At 43.1% G+C, this 15,058-nt stretch overlaps 1 protein-coding gene across 1 annotated transcript in view; it reads left to right on the forward strand.

Annotated features, from left to right (window-relative positions):
• Positions 1-15,058, forward strand: part of LOC126094985 (uncharacterized) — a 165,319-nt gene that overhangs the window by 136,309 nt on the left and 13,952 nt on the right. Inside the window, exon 3 of the mRNA XM_049909640.1 lies at positions 3,700-4,295. Within this exon, the coding sequence (XP_049765597.1) occupies positions 3,700-4,295 (596 nt within the window). The remainder of the gene's footprint in view (positions 1-3,699; positions 4,296-15,058) is intronic.

The raw sequence follows: 15,058 nt of genomic DNA on the forward strand, positions 1-15,058 counted from the left end.
TGACAACAAATCGCAAATGGCGGTGGGTCATGGTCAGTGCGGGTCGAACTGCTGCAGCAGACACAATGACGCACCACAGCCACGTGCCGAACACGATGGCCTTTCCTCTGAGTAGTGTCACGTGCACAGAGCATATGCTCTGTGGTCACGTGACCGTCCGGAGCCTGGTCTACGTGCGGCCGTACGTTCCGAGACCTCCGCTGCTCGCTGTGGTGTACAGTAGCTTCACTCCTACCAAGTCGGTGAGCTGATGTTAATGGCGCCTCTGTCGCCTTAAAAGCATTCTTGATTGACATCAGCTCACCGAGTCCAATCTCAGAGTTAACTAACGCTCACGACCGTTTCAGCGTTTATTTAAAGCAAATCTGGTAACTGCTGTCGCCATTCTTATGCGATGGCGCGAAATTTGAATAGAAGTCGTCTTTCACATGTAGAAAAACACCTACCAACTATCGTTTATTACCCACAACTTCTTCTTCGAGTTGGGATTTTTTTCCGTCTGAGTATTTTTAGCGTCCCGTACTTCGATCGGTGAAAAGGCATTCACGCGTGTAGCTGAAATACTAAACACCTTCTTCCAAAGCTGTTTCACAGAGGGAGACCGCACTGTAGTTCCTTCTCTAAATACTCGCACGAACGAAAAAATGGCTGACATCGAAATAAGTGTCCAAGGAATAGAAAAGCAACTGAAATCACTCAACAGAGGAAAGTCCACTGGACCTGACGGGATACCAATTCGATTCTACACAGAGTACACGAAAGAACTTTCCCCCCTTCTAACAGCCGTTTACCGCAAGTCTCTAGAGGAAGGGAAGGTTCCAAATGATTGGAAAAGAGCACAGGTAGTTCCAGTTTTCAAGAAGGGTCGTCGAGCAGATGCGCAAAACTATAGGCCTATATATCTGATATCGATCTGTTGTAGAATTTTAGAACATAATTTTTGCTCGCGTATCATTTCATTTCTGGAAACCCAGAATCTACTCTGTAGGAATCAACATGGATTCCGGAAACAGCGATTATGTGAGACCCAACTCGCTTTATTTGTTCATGAGACCCAGAAAATATTAGATACAGGCTCCCAGGTAGATGTCATTTTCCTTTACTTCCGGAAGGCGCTCGATACAGTTCCGCACTGTCGCCTGATAAACAAAGTAAGAGCCTACGGAATATCAGACCAGCTGTGTGGCTGGACTGAAGAGATTTTAGCAAACAGAACACAGCATGTTGTTCTCAATGGAGAGACGTCTACAGACGTTAAAGTAACCTCTGGCGTGCCACAGGGGAGCGTCATGGGACCATTGCTTTTCACTATATATATAGATGACCTAGTAGATAGTGTCCGAAGTTCCATGCGGCTTTTCGCGGATGATGCTGTAGTATACAGAAAAGCTGCAGCATTATAAAATTGCAGCGAAATGCAGGAAGATCTGCAGCGGATAGGCACTTGGTGCAGGGAGTGGCAACTGACCCTTAACATAGACAAATGTAATGTATTACGAATACATAGAAAGAAGGATCCTTTATTGTATGCTTATATGATAGCAGAACAAACACTGGTAGCAGTTACTTCCGCAAAATATCTGGGAGTATGCATACGGAACGATTTGAAGTGGAATGATCATATAAAATTAATTGCAGGTAAGGCGGGTGCCAGGTTGAGATTCATTGGGAGGGTCCTTAGAAAATGTAGGCCATCAGCAAAGGAGGTGGCTTACAAAACACTCGTTGGACCTATGCTTGAGTATTGCTCATCAGTGTGGGATCCGTACCAGGTCGGGTTGACAGAGGAGATAGAGAAGATCCAAAGAAGAGCGGCGCGTTTCGTCACAGGGTTATTTGGTAAGCGTGATAGCGTTACGGAGATGTTTGACAAACTCAAGTGGCATACTCTGCATGAGAGGCTCTCTGCATTGCGGTGTAGCTTGATGTCCAGGTTTCGAGAAGGTGCGTTTCTGGATGAGGTATCCAGTATATTGCTTCCCATACTTATACATCCCGAGGAGATCACGAATGTAAAATCAGAGAGATTCGAGCGCACTCGGAGGCTTTCCGGCAGTCGTTCTTCCCGCGAACCATACGCGACTGGAACAGGAAAGGGAAATAATGACAGTGGCACGTAAAGTGCCCTCCGACACACGCAGTTGGGTGGGTTGCGGAGTATAAATGTAGATGTAGATGAAGAAACAAAGTTGCGGCCATTTACGAGTATATAAGATATTTTGACACTCGCAAACTCACCCATCAAAACGTAAACGGCACTTGCCGTTAGAATAATCAAGGAATTTGGCAGGAAATAAGGTTTCACAGTACAAGTAAAGGAAAAAAATCCGAAAATTGTTTATTTTTTTAATTGTATCATACTTTGATAATTTTTTGTCATTTGTTATCAGATTGCCTGTCCTTCCGCCTGTTAAGATACCTTTTTCTGAGGAACATGTAGAAGTATCATGCTCAAATATTTTCGGTTCCTAAGTTCTATGGCCCTTGGTGGTGTAAAAGACCAAACCTTCAAAGTTAATACAATCAAAAGATATGGCCATTTAAGTCAAACATTTGTCGGGCCATTTAGTCCCATAATTCCCCTCAACCAATAAATCAAAAAAACAACTGTCGGACTGTGACGGGAGCTTGTATGGCCATTGATCAAAGAATGGTGCCGCCTGATGACAGCATCGTTGAGCTCACAGATTTCCTTCGTTCGCTCCGCAATATGGTGTCGTTCATTGTCTTGAAGGAGAATGATTCCTTCGGTAATCATTCTGCTCCATTTGTTTCGGACTGACCTCCGCAGGTTTCTCACAAAAAACCTTTGACTTCACAGTATTCTCTCGGAATACTCTCATGAAGTCTCTTATCAGAATTCCTTTACGGTCCCAAAAAACTGGGACCATATTTGACAGCGTCTCCTTTAATATTTTGGGCTTATTGGGAGAAGGAGTACACGTAACTGCACCCACGACTTGTCCCAGTAACTATTCCGTTCAGAAATTGTTCCCTCTCTTCATGGTAGCGCTGAAGGAATGTCATGGCCCAACCGATTCTTTCAGTTCTGTGAATATTGGTTATACATTTTGGTACCTACGGGGCACAAATCTTTTGGCAGCATTGACTTCTCTGTGATAATGTTAAAGAGGGTTTTCCTTGAAATCTCTGACACATCTTCAGAGCGGAAATTGTTAACCGACGTCGTCCTCACATAATTTCGTCAACATGTTGCACTAGTTCATCAGTCACATCGAAATGTCTTCCTCGACCACTTTTTCTTATGTAACTGTGCGACCAACCTTGAATTTTCTGCACTCCTCCCTCACAACAGCATCATTCGTAACCGCTCCCCGCACATGACTCAATCGATGATGATTCTCGGAGTCATTGGCTACTTCTGCTGCAGGAAGCAAATGACAGGACGTATCTGGAAACTGGCAGGACAAGCAATAACGCCATCCATTTTAATCGCTAGCAGTTTACGCACTGATGAACGCCAAGAGAACGGACTGACAAAACATGACTTTCGTACTCTCCTTTTCCAACCACGCGAACGCTACGAAGTTATAAGTCGGAGATTACTCTCTGAATAGCCGCCGTAAGAAATCTGACGCTTTTTGCTGCTTCTAGTGTACAGTGTGTGTATTCTCAGTATCCTTGATTGCTGTCCTACATTATTAATTAAGAAATGTCCTTTCTTCTTTTTTTTTGCAGGTTGAAATATATTGACGAGTATATCATCAATTCCAACAAGAATCTGAAGCGTCTGCTCCTGAATGACAACCCAGAACTCCAGCCGGTTCCTATTCGTAGTGAGTCGTTGACAGAGCTCTACCTGCAGAACAGTGGACCCAGCAGCTTCGACCCACAACTGCTGCAGCATCTTCCGGATAGGGGAAATCTGTATATCACCGGCAGCGACAAATTGCACTGTTCTCAGGAATCTGAGAACATCCGCAAACACTACCCAGATTTCAAAGCGCACTGCTCACCCAAAAAAAAAGCCGCCACCATAAACAGCACTACCACCACCACTGAAAGCAAAGCACCCTCAAATGTCAACTATGCCACTGAAAACAGCACTACCACGACCACTGAAAGCAAAGCAGCCTCAAATGCCAACTATGCCACTAAAAACAGCACTACCACAACCACTGAAAGCAAAGCACCCTCAAATGCCAACACTTCTATAATCTGGTTCATATTACTTCCTGTAGTATTTTTCGCTATTCTGGCAGGTGTATTTGTATTTGTAGTTAAAAGGCTGACACCCTACTACCAACTGGACCGGGGAACCGAAGAAGTAGGAGGTATGCACCACGTACTGCACTTATATGATAAAAAACTCCAAATACATTATATCATAGAACATGGTCGTACGTGTAATATCACTCGTTAACGTCTGAGAGATATAGCTAACATGATAATTTTTATGCAGGTATTACATCGTCTAATGATTTTTTGGAAATCTATTACATATCCCCAAATGGGGAAAATATTAATAACGCAGTCATCACGGCTTTCTCCATTTCAGAGTTCATAGAGATCTTTAGTTGTAGGTATTCTAGCTGTTACATAACACGTAAGATTCCGTACGTAGAAACATATACACTACCGGCCATTAAAATTGCTACACCACGAAGAAGACGTGCTATAGACGCGAAATTTAACCAACAGGAAGAAGATGCTGTGATATGCAAATGATTAGCTTTTCAGAGCATTCACATAAGGTTGGCGCCGGTGGCGAGACCTACAACGTGCTGACATGAGGAAAGTTTCCAACCGATTTCTCATACACAAAGAGCAGTTGACCGGCGTTGCCTGGTGAAACGTTGTGATGCCTCGTGTAAGGAGGAGAAATGCGTACCATCACGTTTCCGACTTTGATAAAGGCCGGATTGTAGCCTATCGCGATTGCGGTTTATCGTATCGTGACATTGCTGTTCGCGTTGGTCGACATACAATGACTGTTAGCAGAATATCGAGTCGGTGGATTCAGGAGGGTAATACGGAACGCCGTGCGGGATCCCAACGGCCTCGTATCACTAGCAGTCGAGATGACAGGCATCTTATCCGCATGGCTGTAACGGGTCGTGCAGCCACGTCTCGATCCCTGAGTCAACACATGGGGGCGTTTGCAAGACAACAACCATCTGCACGAACAGTTCAATGACGTTTGCAGCAGCATGACTATCAGCTCGGAGACCATGGCTGCGGTTACCCTTGACGCTGCATCACAGACAGAAGCGCCTGCGATGGTGTACTCAATGACGAACCTGGGTGCAATAACGGCAAAACGTCATTTTTTCGGATGAATCCAGGTTCTGTTTACAGCATCATGTTTGGCGACTTCGCGGTGAACGCACATTGGAAGCGTGTATTCGTCATCGCCGTACTGGCGTATCACCCGGCGTGATGGTATGGGATGCCATTGGTTACAAGTCTTCTCGGTCACCTGTTGTTCGCACTGACGGGACTTTGAACAGTGGACGTTACATTTCAGATGTGTTACGACCGGTGGCTCTACCCTCCATTCGATCTCTGCGAAATTATACATTTCAGCAGGATAATGCACGACCGCATGTTGCAGGTCCTGTACGGCTCTTTCTGGATACAGAAAATGTTCGAATGCTGCCCTGGCAGCACATTCTCCAGATCTCTCACCAACTGAAAACGTCTTGTCAATGGTGGCCGAGCAACTGACTTGTCACAATACGGCAGTCACTACTCTTGATGAACTGTGGTATCGTGTTGAAGCTGCGTGGGCCACTGTACCTGTACACACCATCCAAGCTCTGTTTGACTCAATGCTCAGGCGTATAAAGGCAGTTATTACGGTCAGAGGTGGTTGTTCTGGGTACTGATTTCTCAGGATCTATGCACCCTAATTTCGTGAAAATGTAATCACATGTCAGTTATAGTAGACTATATTTGTCCAATGAATATCTGTTTATCATCTGCATTTCTTCTCGGTGTAGTAATTTTAATGTCCAGTAGTGTAGGTTCATATTACTGGTTTTATTAATTTCAAGCATACAAATTATCTGAGACTATACTAGTATAGCATTTTAAAGTAATCGTCTCGTATATGAGTTCACGGAAAAGAAACTGTAGTTTTTTATAGTAAGCGAGATACAATTTTCACTTTGTTTTATATCAACTGTATCACTACAGAAAGTTAATTATGCACTGTAACTTCCAGAGACCAGAATAATTTAAAATTAAGCCGGAGATTATTATTTATTGTCTGCACCACACCATTAGGTCAAGGTCCTATCGGAAAAAGCCGGAATGAAGACCGTGGATGAGGTCTTCAACATTTCAAATTAACATTTATGTCAGACTAATTTTTTCTTTATATTTTTAATGAGAATCCAACTTACAATTTGAGTATAGCTTTTAAAATAACACTCTAAGATCAGTTAGTTCGCAACAATGATTTCAGTTTGTGAAAACGAGAGAATAAAATACGAGGGGCGTTCAATAATTAATGAAACCCTATTTTTTTTACATCAAATAGATTTTATTCACGATTCCAGTACACCGTATTATTCCCCACTCTTTTGGGTACAAAACCCTATTTTCGACCTAACCTCCGTTCAATGCGACGGCCTTACGCCACCTTACTGGGACGGCCTGTATGCCCACATGGCAGCACTCAGGTGGTAGACGTCGGGGCCAGAGTCCTGCTGCGGCAGTAAACTCCCCGTCATGGACGCACTGCTTCCCGCAGAGTACATCCTTCTACACGACAAACAGGTCGAAGTCAGAACATGCGAGTTCCGGATTGTAGGGTGCACGAGGAAGAACGCTTGTGGTGACGCCTTGTCCAACGACTCACGGTGCTTTTGTTCACTACCAAGTCTCCACAGACATTCTCCGAGAACCATTGAATATCTGGGTTTCTCTGGTTTTCCGCCAAAAGAATGTCTATGACAGTTCCCTGATTGGAACGCCCCTCCGTTATGGACGACATTTTGAAGGCTACTTACAGCGCCACCACATATCAGAACTTCATGAAACAGTAGGGGCTGAAGAGCATATACATGGAATTTATTCGCAGTTGCGAATGTGGCAACCATCAGTTAGCTAATGGAATGATGACACTGAACATTGGTACCGGCCCGGGACTGGAACCCAGAATTCCCGCTTATCGCGAGTGGTCGCTTATCATCAAACTATCCGAGGATGACTCACGGCCAGCCTGTAAACTCCATATGTCATCAACAATGCGCCTACAACCTGCACTCGTACAATTATTGTGTACAGGGTGGTCCATTGATCGTGACCGGGCCAAATGTCTCACGAAATAAGCGTCAAACGAAAAAACTACAAAGAACGAAGCTTGTCTTGCTTGAAGGGGGAAACCAGATGGCGCTATGGTTGGCCCGCTAGATGGCGCTGTCACAGGTCAAACGGATATCAGCGTTTCTTTAAAATAGGAACCCCCATTTTTATTACATATTCGTGCAGTACGTAAACAAATATGAATGTCTTAGTTGGACCACTTTTTTCGCTTTTTGATAGGTGGCGCTGTAATAGTCACAAACGTATGGCTCACAATTTTAGACGAACTGTTGGTAACAGATACGTTTTTTAAATTAAAATACAGAACGTAGATAAGTTTGAACATTTAATTTCGGTTTTCCATTTGATACATGTACCTTTGTGACCTTACCATTTCTGAGAACGCATGCTGTTACAGCGTGATTACCTGTAAATACCACATTAATACAATAAATGCTCAAAATGATGTCCGTCAACCTTAATGCATTTGGCAATACGTGTACCGACATTCCTCTCAACAGCGAGTAGTTCGCCTTCCGTAATGTTCGCACATGCATTGTCAATGCGCTGACACATGATGTCAGGCGTTGTCGGTGGATCACGATAGCAAATATCCTTCAACTTTCCCCACAGAAAAAAATCCGGGGACGTCAGATACGGAGAACGTGCGAGCCATGGTATGGTGCTTCGACGACCAATCCATTAAATACAGCTTCAACCGCACGCGAGCTATGTGCCGGACGTCCATCATGTTGGAAGTACATCGCCATTCTGTCATGCAGCATTTAGATTGCCATCTATAAAATGGGGGCCAATTATCCTTCCTCCCATAATACCGCACCAAGGTCGCTGATGTTCACTTGTCGCAGCCATCGTGGATTTTCCGTTGCCCAATAGTGCATATTATGCCGCTTTACGTTACCTCTGTTGGTGAGTTACACTTCGTCGCTAAATAGAAGGCGTGCAAAAAATCTGTCATCGTCCCGTAATTTCTCTTGTGCCCAGTGGCAGAACTGTACACGACGTTCAAAGTCGTCGCCATGCAATTCCTGGTGCACAGAAATATGGTACGGGTGCAATCGATGTTGATGTAGCATTCTCAACACCGACGTTTTTGAGATTCCAGATTCTCGAGCAATTTGTCTGCTACTGATGTGCGGATTAGCCGCGACAGCAGCTAAAACACCTACTTGGGCATCATCAGTTGTTGCAGGTCGTGGTTGACGTTTCACATGTGGCTGAACACTTCCTGTTTTCTTAAATAACGTAACTATCCGGCGAATGGTCCGGACACTTGGATGATGTCGTCCAGGATACCGAGCAGCATGCATAGCACACGCCCTTTGGGCATTTTGATCACAATAGCCATACATCAACACGATATCGAACTTTACCGCAATTGGTAAACGGTCTATTTAAACACTGGTAATGTATCACGAAGCAAATACCGTCCGCAATGGTGGAGTGTTACTGGTACCACGTACTAATACGTTTGTGACTATTACAGTTCCATCTATAACAAAGCGAAAAAAGTGGTCCAATTAAAACATTCATATTTCTTTACGTACTACACGAATATGTAATAAAAATGGGGGTTCCTATTTTTAAAAAACGCAGTTGAAATCCATTTGACCTATGGCAGCGCCATCTAGCGGGCCAACCATAGCGCCATCAGGTTTCCCCCTTCAAGGTAGACGAGTTTCGTTCTTTGTAGTTTTTTCGTTTGATGCTTATTTCGTGAGATATTTGGCCCGGTCACTATCAATGGACCACCCTGTATATTCACGTACAGGGAAGACATTGTAACTGAACGCCACTTGCCGAGTGTCGCCGAATAAATACGATATTGCAGTATTCTGAAGAACATTGGTATTGCAAATATCGAAGCGGGAATATTTCATTATGTCTCATAAAACTTTCCGCCTTTTATCAACGAAAACTGGCTGAAAAAAAGTGTTGTATTACTTACTGAACGCCTCTCGTACACACATATATGTTATTTTCTTAGTTTTTATTTTTATTTTTTACAGTCGTTCATATTTCTTGTCATGAGAACTACGAGAATTTAGTTAATGCAGAGTTGTTTACTCGAGTGAACAGTGGTTGATGCAAATTACGCGACACTGTTGAACAAATTAGTAGGAAGTTGAGATTGTAGTTCCGACAGGGTGACAATTATTTAACTACATGAAAAAAAGTAAATTAATTACAAAGTAAGGCGTGCAGACACTTTATTCGACATGTAAACGTCAATACAGATTTAGGTTATGAGATATTTTATATTCCTGCCATCACTGGGGTTGATGTGGCGCAGACGAATAGCGGAATTCTGCATGACAAGTTGAAGTACGGGAACATCGATGCTTTAGATGATCTCCGGAATGACTGTTTTCAGCTCAGCAGTGGTCCTGGGGTTATTGCTGTATTCCTTGTCTTTAATATAGACCCACAAAAAGGAGTCTTCAGATCCGGAGAGTACGGCTGCCAATCGAGGCCCATGCCATTGGCCTCTAGGTACCCCAGAGCCAGAATGCGGTCCCATAAGTGCTCCTACAGGACCTCAAACACTCTCCTGCTTCGATCTGGTCGAACTCCATCTTGCATGAACCATATCTTGTCGAAATCAGTGTTACTTTGGATAATGGGGATGAAATCATCTTCCAAATCTTCACGTACCGTTCAAAAAATGGTTCAAATGGCTCTGAGCACTATGGGACTTAACATTGGTATTGCAAATATCGAAGCGGGAATGTTTCATTATGTCTCATAAAACATGCCGCCTTTTATCAACGAAAACTGGAACTTAGAACTACTTAAACCTAACCAACCTAGGGACAGCACACACGTCCATGCCCGAGGCAGGATTCGAACCTGCGACCGCAGCGGTCGTTCCAGACTGGAGAGCCTAGAACCGCTCGGCCAATGTACCGTTCGGTAGTCACCGTGCCATCAAGGAATATCGCGCCGATTATTCCGTGACTGGACATTGCACACAACACTGTCACCCGTTGAGGGTGAAGAGACTTCTCGATCGCGAAATGCGGATTCTCAGTCCTCCAAATGCGCCAATTTTGCTTATTAACGAACCCATCCAAATGAAAGTGAGCTGCGTCGCTAATCCAAACCATATTCACATCAAAGTATTTTCCATCAGTTCTGTGGACAATAGTGTTGGCGAAACACAACCGCTATTCCATGGCCCTGGGGTTAATGGTTGATGGGTTTGAGTTTTGCGAGGGAAGGGATGCAGATCGTCCACAGAAATTTGTCGTAGTGTCTCCCTGTTGATTCCCGCTTGTTGATCAGCTCGTCTGATCGATTTCCTTGGGCTGGTTTGAAGCACAGTGCGTGTCTTCTCGATGTTTTCAGGCGTTCCCACCCTTTTTGGACGACCGAAATTGCCAACACTGTTACCACGAACATTACCCGTTCTCTGAAACTTGCGAATCCAACTCTTGATAGTTAGCACACTAGGACCGGTTGTCTTTAGCTTGAAATCGGTCTTAAACTTCCTTTGAGCCGAGGTTGGGCTTTTATTGCTCGATAGTAGGCCTTCACAAGCGCTATAGGCCAAGGGACATTTTCACGTGTAAATGGCCGACATAGTGGTGTGAGGAAAGATCATAAGGGGGAACCCTCAATGTTGACCAGTAGCAACTCGTCAGACAAACAATCAGCACATCAGATAGGATACAGGTAACATTCGTAAATACGGACGAATAACGCACAAAATCTACACGCACGGAGAGATACTTATTTTAAAGAATTAAATACTATAAGTGAAATTAAATAAAAATAGAAGTGGAGAAGAAGCACACAGCCTTCGACAAACGATTCAACGGAACATAAGTTATTGTTTCATATCATTTTGTTAAACGAGCAGATCACTGTCTCTCTTCTACTAACTCGTGATGTACTTTTGCCACTGATAGTGCTTCTTAGTTGTCCATAAATATCATATATGCATTCATTCAGCGTCCTTGTGAAGATGAATTATACATCTTATACGCTGTTCGTTTCGAATCAACAGTTGGCAACTCTCGCATAGTTGGTCGTTAATGATCCGTCTAGGCAGTGATCGTCAAACTGCGGCCGGCGGGCCGCATGCAACCGAATCAAGTATTCTTGCAGCAGACGGTTCACAACTATATATTATATCAATACGCATCTAGCAACTAACAGCTGGAACGTCAACTAACGTTAAGAACCGCGGCCACTGCGGGTTAGAGCGTGTGAGAGGAGCAATGTTTTATTCTTTGTCCGCCAGTGCTGACAACTCACGGCCGTGCGCGACTCGTATCCATCATCCACTATGGCATAAATTTTGACACAGAAGTAACACGGGTTCGCGAATGCGCATTACGGAGGTTGTTATCTTCAAATGCGGTACTTATTCTTAGCAGGGAATATGAAATTATATTGATGATGTTGTAATACAACGCAGTGAGTGGAAGAAAAATGACATTCAAAACATTTAGTGAACATTTATGATTATCTCTCGTACTGCGTAATGCATTTAAATATAAGTGCAGTTATTAATCAATTAATCGTCAGTTCACACAGGCAGCCTAGAACATTTCATCAGACGCTAACAATGTCACAACTTTGGTGTCGCTGATGAGGGCGTCACTCTGAAAACAGAGAAGAAACGACACGAAATGTTGTGAATTGTGCCGAGATTTAGCGATCAGTGCTTGGGGGCCAGAGGTCAACTAATCGCGCCCTCACTGGTTGTGGGCTCACAACACTCTAATTTATGTAGGTTACCAGTTAATAACAACATGGATACACAAGAGGCGCGAGGTGCCACCTCATCACATCAGTATTTGTTAATGAGCAAAAACGTTTGACGACTCTAGACTCTGGACTCCTGTATTCTTGTATTGTTACTCCGGTTAGTTAAACCAGAGTTCCACACGTCCAGTCCGCCCAACGACGGGGGACAGGCTTCCACGTGGCTGACGCGACCATTTTTTGTGTGTGTTCACATAATGTTCGGGACGTCACACGCATAGAGAGGTTCAAATGGTTCAAATGGCTCTGCGCACTACGGGACTTAACTGCTGAGGTCATCAGTCCCCTAGAACTTAGAACTACTTAAACCTAACTAACCTAAGGACAACACACACATCCATGCCCGACGCAGGATTCGAACCTGCGACCGTAGCGATAGCGCGGCTCCAGACTGTAGCGCCTAGAACCGCTCGGCCACTCCGGCCGGCGCATAGAGAGGTTCCAGTTCATTAATCGTTACATGGTAAGAGGCAAACACAGTTCTCAGCAGGCGCAAGTTAAGACTGTTTTCGTCAGATCATCTGCATCTGCTGAAATATTATTTTTCACAGGAACAAACTTTCACTTATACTTGTTTTTATTTACAGACATTGTTCGTAGCTCAACAGTTATGTTACTGCTTGGATTTAAGACTGCAACCGAGCCTCACATCCTGCTCAACGAATAAATGTCCGCCCCCGGTAGCTGAATGGTCAGCGTGAGGGATTGTCAATCCTCTGGGCCCGGGTTCGATTCCCGGCTGGGTCGGGGAATTTTCTCCACCCAGGGACTGGGTGTTGTGTTGTCCTCATCATCATCCTATCACCCTCGTCGACTGCAGGTCGCCGAAGTGGCGTCAAATTGAAAGACCGGCACCCGGCGAACGGTCTGCCCAACGGGAGGCCCTAGCCATACGATTAAAAAAATAATAATAATAAAAAAATAAAAACCGAACAAATGGCACATCCCTATGGTTTACTCTAGTAACATATATTCGAATACGTCGTACCTCTGCTCAAAGACTCAACCCACATTCACACCTTTGACTGATATCGTTAGGGACCCATGCCATACATATTATAGGCAGAATGAGGTGGAACTGATACCATTGCTTATTTCCGTAATAGTTATTAGTTCTTACATGTATACTTGAAACAGGGCCAGTATTAATAAAACGAAAAAAGTTAAAATAAAGCGAAAAAATAAAATTAAAAAAATAAAGAGAGAGCTCTAACACTGGAAATTCCACCCTACATATGAGATACATTTCGAGCAAATTACTGTCTTCAAATCTCATAGGCAAACAATCCGTTACCAATAGGTCTCAGAACATATACACTAGAAACTGAAAGAAAAAAGCCAATCGAATACGTCAAAACGTATAGTAGCCGTCATGTAAATTCCTTAAAAATTGCATCATTTAAACATCTACTCAAAGTCTTTGAAGCATTTCGTTACCATTTGAAGGCAAAAATATACTTGTGTCCATGACATCTAAAACATTAAAAATGTAAAGCAGAAACACACCTTAAGAACTACATTCTCCAATTAATAACATTATTAGGGTGTTCTGGACATATTTGAATACGGTGTCAATTAACACGAAATTCAGCTCATTCAGTAGTTTTTGAACATGTCGACAATTTATGGATAATTCACGTTATTCTGATACTTTTGAACATGCCACCAGTTAACGCAAATTCATATCATTTGGGTACTTTTGAGCACAACCGCAGTTTACACAAAAATTCAGGTCGTTTGGATGCATCTGAATATGGATGCCGATTTACGCAAATTCAGGTAGTTTGCATGATTTTGAACATGAGAATAAATTATGCAAAATTCATGTCAGATACTTTCGAACGTGACGCAAATTTATGCAAAATTCAGATTGCTTGAAAACTTTTGAATGTAGTGTCGGTTTATGTAAAATTCGGGTCGTTCCAATATTTCAAAAAAGGGCTCTGAGCACTATGGGACTTAACTTCTGAGGTCATCAGTCGCCTATAACTTAGAACTACTTAAACCTAACTAACCCAAGGACAGCATACACATCCATGCCCAAGGCAGGATTCGAACCTGCGACCGTAGCGGTCGCACGATTCCAGACTGTAGCGCTTAGAACCGCTCGGTCACTTCGGCCGGCTCCAATATTTCTGAAAGTGGCACAAAATTCTAGTCCGGCAGACACTTTTGAACATGGTGTGAATTTACAAAAATTAAAATCAGTTGGGTACTTTTGAGAATGGCCTTAATTTACGCAAAATTCGGGTCATTCGGGTACTTTCGAAGTTCGAACCAGTTTATGCAAAATTCACGTCATTTGTATACTTCTGAACATAGCGATAATTTACGCAAAATTCATGTCGTTCGGATACTTTTGAACACAGCACCAATTTACAAAAAAATCTTATCATACAATGCTTTTGAAAGTAGCGCTAACTTACGCAAAATACAGATCGTTCGGGTACTCTTGAACATACCACCAAATTAAGCAAAATTCATGTGGTTGAACGTAGCGTCAGTTTACGAAAAATTCACATCGCTCAGATATTTCTGAACATGGCCTAAAATTCATATCATTTGGATGCTTTTGAACAGGGTGTGAATTTACTCAAATTCGAATCATTGGATTCTTTGGTACATAACGCTGATTTACATAAAATTCATGTCGTTCAGATGCTTTTAAAAAGACTGTCAATTTACGAAACACTCTGATGATATGGGTAGTTGAATATAATGCTGAATTATACAGTTAGTTTGTTTAGATATTTTCGAACATGGTGCCAATTTCCTCAAAATCCGCATCATGCAGATGAAGGTGGCACTAACGTTCGTAAAATTCAGGTCGTTTGTATATTTTTGAATATAGCATAAAAGACAGATTGTTCAGAAACTTTTCAACATAGCCAATATGGTAGCCGTATACTGATTGTTTCATTCTGATGATGGGTAAAATACTGAGATGTGATTCGTTGTTTCATTTAAATGGCTAGTAAAATACTAGGCTGTG

Source organism: Schistocerca cancellata, chromosome 8, assembly GCF_023864275.1.
Source record: "Schistocerca cancellata isolate TAMUIC-IGC-003103 chromosome 8, iqSchCanc2.1, whole genome shotgun sequence".
In the NCBI taxonomy this organism is placed as follows: domain Eukaryota; kingdom Metazoa; phylum Arthropoda; class Insecta; order Orthoptera; family Acrididae; genus Schistocerca; species Schistocerca cancellata.